General features: G+C 38.2%; 1 protein-coding gene across 3 annotated transcripts in view; it reads left to right on the forward strand.

The window, feature by feature from the left end:
- The window catches only part of CBFB (core-binding factor subunit beta), a 40,409-nt gene extending 35,440 nt beyond the window's left edge, over positions 1 to 4,969 (forward strand). For all 3 annotated transcript variants that reach the window (XM_075715295.1, XM_075715297.1, XM_075715296.1), the window contains one exon: positions 4,676 to 4,969. In XM_075715295.1, coding sequence (XP_075571410.1) covers positions 4,676 to 4,744 — 69 coding nt within the window. In that variant the 3' untranslated portion in view covers positions 4,745 to 4,969. The remainder of the gene's footprint in view (positions 1 to 4,675) is intronic.
- The last annotated feature ends 4,401 nt before the right edge of the window (positions 4,970 to 9,370 follow it).

A 9,370-nucleotide genomic window follows, 5' to 3' on the forward strand; every position in this document is an offset into this window, starting at 1 on the left:
GATGGTGTCTGACTGTCTTGGCTGTTGGAGGAACTGCTTGTGTGCTGCCTTCCTTAATTGCTATTATTCTTAGATCTGTTTTACTTAAGTGCCCCAGTAACAGATGTAAATGCTCCAACATGATCCTGGTCCAAAAGAGTCACAATTCTAAGTTAATGATTGATGACTTCAAGCTATCTAATTTATTAAGAAGAAAACTAATATCATACAGATATTACTGCATCATCTCTTGATGCAACTTTTAGCCCCTACAACATTTAGGCTTGGGAAAAGCTCAGAGGTAACAGGGTTGAAGAGAGAATAGGTGTAAGAGTATTGCAGGTGATACTTCTTGCATTTGTTTACCCTCAAGTCAAAATGATTTTGTTTAGTAACTTTTCTCTTATTTGTTAGTTATTACCCCTGTGGTATCAGCATTATGAATTCAGTGTGAATAAATCTAGAACAGCACATTATAGGAGGCTTTGAAATGGTTTGGGTTTTTTTGCCAGATATGTTCCTGCTATTCTTTCAGTTGGTCATCATGCTGTCTCCAATGTTAAAGGTTTTAAATGGCTTGTGGCCAGTTATAATTCCTTCCGTATTGCAGAAAATTTGCATGGCTTCATGTGCTGAAAGCTGAGTGTGAAGTATTTGGGTATTGAAACTCCCTATGTGTCCATTGCATTAACTATTCAATTTCAGGATATTTGGAAGGAAACTGACAGTGTTGGTTACAATACATTCACTTTTAAGAAAATTACAACTGTGGTGGGATCTGTGTACCATTTACAAGTTTTTCTTGCAAGCAAATATTTGTGATCCTTTCACTAAATAGCAGATGAATAACATTGGAAGTAGTGTTCTTTCAAACTTAAGATCAGCATTTCGCTGAAAAATTAAAAATGCTGAGATAAGATGAATAACTACTTTCTCATGACTCATTATGCATGAGTCATGGCAGAGTATTCCATTTCCCAATGGCAAAGATAGATGCCTCTTTCTTAACTGAAGCAAGTCTCCTTAATCTTTGAGAAGCTGAGCTCATTATTCACTGATGCTTCTGCATGGCGTCATAAGGTATGCATTTCAAGAATTACAGCAAATACTGCAATTCGGAGGATTGATTAGCTGTGTTGAGAGTATGAGACCCCAAACTGAGAGAATTCTGGGAATTGCCATGTTTACATCTGTAAAAGGGAACTTTTAGCTTCCTCTAATAGACTGAGGAGAACTACCAGATACTACTATACTGGTAGTCACACTGCTTCTGCAAGTGAGTGTTAAGGATCTTAGGGAATTTCTTATGAGAGTTGCATTTTGTCCATTGTCTGGACAAAAATAGCACCCAATGCCTGATGCTCTACAGTGTGCTTGCTGTCTACATACAAGGTGATTTCTCCTGTCTTTTATGAGTGGTTTTTATTTTTTAGATATATACATATATGGTACTTCTACTTTTTTTTCTTTTTCCCCCAGCATGTAAAGCACAGTTGTAGTTGTTACATGCTATGCACATGCGCCTTGGCAGGATGGTGACTGATAGAATAAACGTGTTTCACGTGTACGTGTTCTTGCATATCGGTATAGCACAAGTAAAGGAGGGTGTCTGAGTGAGACAGAGCTGTCATTCCAACATGTTGCAGTTGCTTCTGTAAATCCCCACTTACTGAAATGCAAAATTACACCTTTATCCATATATACTAGTGTAAGATATTGTAATGACTGCTTTCGGTACATTTGAGGGTAATTTGTCATGCCTTTTGCATATCACTTGAAAGGGCAAATCTGGTAGTTGTTCAGTAGTGGCTTCTGCAAACTCTACAAGTAGCAATGAGGTCATGAATGATGTGAATTCTTTCATATGTTTTGAAAGAAAAGGCCACTTTAGGCAAAGCATAAATGCAACCATATGCCCATACCTTGGAGTCTTCACTGAAAGTTGACAATAAAATTGCTGTGCATATGACCTGTTTTCTGAAGAAGAAACTCTGTTGCTTTTAGAGCAGTAGTATAGCAGCAATTAACTTGCTGGGTTTTTTCTAGTTAAGTGTAAAAATGTTTGTCGAGTACAGGATTGGTAACTAGATAGGTACAAGTAAGATTTTTGGTAATTGTTAAAGACAGTGCATGCCTTTGTTTACTTTTAGAAGAAAAAGGCGGAAGTTAAAACCAGAAGAAATCTTGTTACAGTCTGTTCAATAGGAGAAAAGTGTGCAAAGTGGAACTGTTATCCTTTTGTTAATCTTAAATTTGTGGAAGTATCTATTTAGACTTGTTGAACAACCATTTTGTATTAAGAAAAAATGTTTACAGCACAGTTTACTTTTCTGTTGAATAAAAAAAAAAAGTGTGGGCTTTCCGTCATTAACTTTTCCACAGTGATCTTGATAGTCAAAGCTGAATGATTTGGCTTTTGAAAATAATGGGAAAGTCTCAATGAAATGCCATCCCCAATATTCTGCATCTCTACAAAGAGGGCTGTTTGCAAGAGTTGCTTCAGGGGCTGAAAAGAATACGCCCTTTAGCACTTAAAATCTTCAGTGCTGTATGTGATTACAGCTGTTTGTTTTAACACGATTCCGCAGAAAGATTACTGAGAAATCTGTGGGTTTGTGCGCCAGCAGTGATGTCGGTTGTCATGTTCAGAGTTCTTCTGCATGTAGGAAAAGCAGATTGTTTCCTTCAGTCAGAGTATGACCAGTGCAGATAGAACAGAGCAAGAAGATCATCTCACCCCTAAATATTTAAAATGCAGCTGGCAACAGTAAGGATATGTAAGTGTAGTAGGTAGCAGTTGTGTATTTAAAACAGTGAGGGTGTTTCTAAAACAATAATGGCAATACAACCACTAAAGAAAGTGCAGGAGGGAATCGTCTTCTCTGGAAACATGCTGATTACTAGAGGGATTTATTGAATGAACTCTGTGTGCATTGGAATAGGATCATTGCACGTGAAAGGAAAAGGTAACTTTAAATTGGTATTTAAATAGGAGAAGGGAGCAACAGTTCTCTGTTTGGGTGAAGCTAACCAATTGCACTGGGAGCGTAAAACTAGGCAGACAAAAAGACTGGTAGATAAGGGAGGAAGAAGGAAACAGAGAAAGAAGTCTAAATTAGAGAAAATGGTGTTGGCAGTACATGCCAGAGGGTTTGGGAGTTGACAGACTCTGCTCGCTTGCCGTTTCAGATGGGAGCAAACAAGCAGCACGCTGTGAGCTGGGGCAGCTGCCGCGCTGGCGGGAAGGCTTCCTCTGTGTCAGTAAATATGACTCAGAAGAGCCCAGGGAACACCTAAGAGCAGCATCGTGTCACTGTTAGTGACAGTTTAGTTGAAGTACTCGTATTGTTCAGTGTGGTCATGTAAACGTGGTAATTGCTTAAACTGCGTATTTCGGTGGTACATCTGCCTGCATTAGGTCTGTTACTGCCTCTTTCAACAAAATATGAGAAGCCTTTCAAAGAAGGGAAGCGGTCACTTGTTTTTTGCATTTTTTTGGAGAGCATTTTTTTGAAGCACTGAGTGTGGCAGGTTATTGCAGCTGTGAAACTAATGGAGCTACACCGAATAATGCTTGTGTAGTGATGCCTTCCACCAGCTGAGAGTGTGGCCGTGATGCCATTTGGGTTGCATGATAGTTGCAGGCCAAAGTCCAGCTATTCACTCTGTAAACGTTAAATAAAACTATTGATACTAAAATATCTTAAAAGTACCCAGAATTGAAATACTGCATTAAAATGTAGGTGTATCAAAGTTTTTAAGTATTTACCTGCAGCATTTGTGTGTGCTGCTTGAGAACAGCCTGCACGTGTACAGGTAGAGAAAGTAGGTAGCAGTGTCTTTTACTGTGACTGATATTGCTATGACTGACCATCCTTATTTCCTCTTTAAAATGCCATAAACTCAAACTGTTTAACAAAATCATTTATTTAAAGGAGAAATTATGCTACTGTTTTTTTAATACAGGGGCACAATCATAAGTACCAGTGTTTCCTCAGTTTTTGTATTATTGGTGACTTCACAGGTGTACCAAAGAAAAAAAAGTATGCTGCAGTAAAACCCCAACCTTTAAGAAGTGTTAAAATGTGTGTCAATCTATAGATTAAATTGTGCTAGTGTTTTATCATATTACAAGTATCTTTATTCCAGAAAAAGCTAAAGTAAATGTTTCCCACACAAAAGTACTGAGGGGAGATTTATTTGAAAATGATGTAATATACTCTGCCATCTTGCATTGTAGCCTTTCTCCCCAAAATCTTGATCCTGAAAACATTTACAGAAAAGGTTCACAGAAAGGAATTTCACAGGAAAAAAATGTGTTTTGGAAGAAGAGACACAAAATTGTTGCCTAACTATTCTGGAAGTCTCTTGCTGATTGTTGAAGTGATGTTTCAGCCTGGCTGCAGGAGGGCCTCTGAGGCAGCTCTGTGCCCCTCCAGACAGAGGGCGGTGCCTGACTGCTGGATCCATGGCCCTCCTCTGAGATTCCTGTTGGTTCGGGGGGATTATTGAATTGAGGGGGAAAGAGAATGATTTTGATGTTAAGAATTAATTTGTCAGTTACTGTTTGAAATGTAAGGTTTCTGCCTTAGAATTGGTTATGGTCTTGGTCATGTGCTTGATACACTTAAGAAATTAACTAAACTGATAAATTCTAAATCATTTTTTGATTGTAAATACGTGTTTATTAATGCAGGCAAGAAGACAACAAGACCCTAGTCCTGGATCTAACCTAGGAAGTGGTGATGATCTCAAACTACGTTAATCAACAGCAGCAGGCGTACCATGAGTCTGCACACGTGCATTGCTTCTACTTGGCAAAGGATTTAATAAAAGACCAGAAACTGTGATAACTGGGTATACTATGGTCTGTTTCCTGACCTGCGGCAGTCAAAATCACCATGAACTGCCATGGTTTGCACTATGTTTATGTTACAATACCTGCATTTCCCATTTTAAGCATGTAGCCAGTGGCAATTTGAAATTTTGTTTTTCTATGCAAACTTATTTTTGTTGGCACTATTTTAGTGAAATGGAAACTTATGCAGCTATAAAACCATTTTTCTCAACTGTAATAAAAATTGTCACTTAAATAGGTCAAGATATTGCAGATTTAAGACTTTTTTGTTTTTATTTTTTTTGTAAACGGCTGGAAGCCAATGCATTCCAAGCTTAGGGTTTTTTTTTTAATATGGGCTTTTGGAATTTTGATTGTCCTTACTGTGCTCCTGCTTTATTTTAGATATGCATTCTTATCTATCTTTCAGTTTTCTTTTTTTCTAAATTTGCAAGACCTTAAAACTGCTGACATTATTTTGCATTATTTCCAAGCTAAACCCAGTGAATCAGAGCTGTTGGAATCAGTTTTCAAACTTGTGGGTTTGTAAATGTTACAGTTGCAGTATTCTTTTAACTGCTAACAATTCATTGGTTCCACTTTTTAAATGATAAATCTTGAAATATATATTTTCATGCATTCTGCCCCAGTATCTGTCTTAGATTTTATTCTGTATCAAGTGAGTTTGGGTGGTTATTATACCCCTGTATATAGTACTTTACTGAAACTCATAGGAAGTCGCAGGCTGGCTTCTGTTTTATTCAGGGATTTTTTTAAATAGTTCTTAAAAGGGATACTGCAACTCTACAATCAGATTCAACAGCATGTTAAACTGGGAACAAAAGTGATCAGCTGCCAAGGTGATATGTATTAAATCATGTTTAAGATAGCTGCTTTAAGTATATTTTATATCTTAGGCTTTTTGTAAAGTTGTGCTGAATGGTGAAAAGTTGAGATGAGGTTGTGTGCAGAAAATCTCATACTGTGCATAGGACACTTCTATTAAATCTTATGCAAATTAAGACTACATTGCAGTGTATATTGCATTTTCAAACAGGGTAAGATTTGGGATGAGTTAATCTGTGTGAATTATCTTGTTTTACTTGGGGTGATGGCGAATGGACTTGTTCCAAATTTGTCATTGCATCCAATATTTGAAGAAAATTGATTGGAAATGTGATGTCATTTGGCTTTGTTAAAATGTGGTGCTTCCTGTACAGCCTGATTAATTAAAATGTCACTTAAATACCTTTTTAAAATAGGTGATCTGATTTCAGTATTTTATGAATGATTTTGAAGGTAGAAACTCTGTATGGTTAGAACAGTTAAATCTCTATTCTGTAATTAGGATAATTGCATTCCTTATTAATGGCAAAACAATTGATGCAAAAGAGGTCTTGCAAAAATGTAAGCAGATGTCAATGTGAAGGAGAATCTTTGTATGTTAATAATATGAATATTTAACATTCACTTAAAAATGTCAATAACTGTAAACTGTGAGAATGTCATCAAATAGAAATATTTTGATACTTCAATTTAAATATGATTCACCTGGAAGATAACCTTTTTCACTCTGTGGCCACGTATTCTTCTTGCTCTTCTTCCCCCAAAGAAATAATTTTTCTAAAGTGTTTCTGCAGTGAGTTATTTAAGGGACACATGCACGCATCCGCACGCATCCCTAGCCTTGGATCTTCTCTGCCATCTGTGTATTTTTGATGGAATAGTCTGAAGATTTATTTTAAAAGGTTTTCCTAACGTTTCAGACAGTGGTTTTAAACCATAAGTACACAGGAAATTATGCTATCAGATATTAACGTTGCATTCTTTGTGTAAATACTGAACTTTCCCTATCATCATTTAGCATTCTGCTGCTTTCGATATCTTAATGCTGGCATTAAGATCATAAGCCCTTACCCTCTGCTGGTTAGTGCAGACTTTTTAAAGTGCATTTTAAGTTATTGATGCAATTTGATATTTTTCATAATTTCTATTTAAACTGAAGTTGCATCATCTTTCTTGAATTCATCTCCTGTAAGAGTTGCCTTAAGCTACAAGATTGCTTTTGCTACTTTTTGTGTTGTATGTTTAACTTTCATAATAAACTTCTGTGTAGTGAAAACAAGTTGCTGTAAATTTATTTTTGACATCCTGTTACTCCACACTGACATATTACCTGTTTCTGGGGTAACTTTCCAACCTGCTGCCAGCGCACAGCTGCCTTGATGTCCATGGCTAAAGCAATAGTGACATCCAGTGGTCACTTAACCCGAACACCCCCCGTGTTTGGTGGGGGTATTCGTGGCGCTCTCAAAGCTTTTAATATAAGGGTATACATCAGGGAAAACGTGGATTTTGCTACCCTAAAACACTTGTGTTTTTTAATAACTGATATGCCCTGCTTACTCTGAAGGCACATATCTATTTAAGTAATGCTAAGAAATTTTCTTTTAATCTCATTGCATTATAACAGTTGTGCACGCTTGGAGAAGAGCATTGTTTATGGGCATGTTTTTATAGCAGCTCTTAAACCTTGCTAATTATGCTGCTTTGGATGAGGAGGAAAACGAGGTAGTTTGCATGTTGAAATTGAGGAAATGACGAAATGTGGTGGTGCTACACCTGAAAACCTCTTCTGAAGCTGCTGAAATTTTTGGTGGTATAACTTCAGATACCTAATATGGAGTGACAGTGGTGGTTATGTACTGAAATCACGTAGAGGATTGCCTCCTTAATAATGTGAGACCTGCAGCCTGCTTTGGAAGTGTTTATGTGCGACAGGACAAAGCATAACCTTATTTCGTACTTTTAAAATCCGAGTCTAAACAGATCAGAGAGTGCCTAATAAAAATGGCATTGACTGTGACCCGTGGTTCTTCTGAAAATAGTCTGTAGTTTGGAAGGGAGGTAGCTTTTAAAACAGACATCAGTGGCCAACTATGTTACTCTGACTCTGTGTTCCTGACAGCAGATGGTATCTTTGTTAGTTACTGTAGGCTCCGCCATCAAAGCAGTTTATTTTGAAAGGCATCTTTAAAGAGCAGTTAGTAAAGCCATTAGATAGCTTGTCAGTTTACCCGCAAGTTCATGGAATGATTCACTTTTCTGCCCAAGGTGCATCACAAGTGGATGAGCACCTTATTCATAAAGCCTTTTCTTGAGTGGAGGCATCTGAAGGACAGGTGCTTTGTCCCCTGACTCTTAGATTGAGTTTGCCTCTCAGGTGCATAAATAGCAGAGGGAATCTGAAAACCTTCCTTCATGAGGCACCTATGGCAGAAGAGGATTTTTAAAACATTACAATCCTTTCCCTCAGTTATCATGACTTAGGGATGGCTGTGTTCAATTTGAGAGTGAAAGACCACTGGAAATGCTGGAGCTTATCGGTGACCTGGAGCCCAACCCAACTGGAGCAGGTGAGGTATGGTCACTTCTGGCTTGCTTTTTTTAACCTCTTGCAGTTACACAGCCTCTTCCTAACTTGAGAGAATCCAGAGTATTAACTGTTTAGTCCATTTTACTTAAGTTTCCAAAACCTGAATGAATGGGTTTCTTAGTCTCTCTTGAAGGAAGCGGCAGCTATCAGCTGTCGTGGTCTGGACTCCGGGTCCCCCTTTTGAAAGCAGGAAACTATGCAAATGAAACTGTGGGTGAAAACAGCAGCTTTTCTGTTCCTGCAGATCTATAGTGTCTTGTCTAATAATAAGCCTTGTTCAGGTAAGGGCTGGGAAGTTACGAAGGAGATGTGGTTTTCAAGAGCTCCAAAATTGCATGGCCTGACAGGATCTTGGCAGGACTTCTGGGTTTGGGTTGTTTGGTTTTTTTTGTCCGCCATTAGGTCAGGACTCCATTGCAGATGTGTTTATGAATCCATCCTGTCTGCATAGAAATAAGACCAATTTCTGTAAGGTTACATTATTTTGTTACTATATTTCCAATGCAAATAAGAGAATGACAAAAATGGCTTCAAGGATGACAATTGCAGTGAGAAGTTACAGCAGAGTGAACATTTGCATAGGCAACATTTCTCATAACTCATTTGCCTGACATCCTGTCTTCACACTGCCATGAAATGTAAATCCCAGGACATGCATATTCATCAGCTGCTGCATGGCTTGGAGCTGCTCAGGGTTTAAGTAACTTTATTAAACAGCTTTCTCAGTTACAGGTAGAGATAAGTGAATTTCCAGAATTGCCTCAGGCTCATTTCTTAAAGCTCAGGAGTGAGGGGAAAAAAGTAATGCAGAAGAGCCAAGTGCCACCTCGGCGTCGGCTGTCACCCTGCAGTGGGTGGCCATGGAAAAGCCTGTAGGGAGGGGAAGAAGTTAGAAATGGGAATGTTTATTACTTAGCCTTATGCTTGTCCTGGTTCACAGTTTATCACGGCTGGTGAGACTTTCGCAAGGTCTTTGTTGCTCACCACAGCTCTTATGATGAGTAGCATGGTGTTTTCCAGCCTATTAGACTTGGTGATAGTATCTAGGGGGACGTGGGTTTTCCCAGTGCTCCACTTTCCATTGTTCCACAGGCTGTAATTTTCTGTTTTTCATGGGA

Source organism: Pelecanus crispus, chromosome 8 (assembly GCF_030463565.1).
Source record: "Pelecanus crispus isolate bPelCri1 chromosome 8, bPelCri1.pri, whole genome shotgun sequence".
NCBI lineage: Eukaryota > Metazoa > Chordata > Aves > Pelecaniformes > Pelecanidae > Pelecanus > Pelecanus crispus.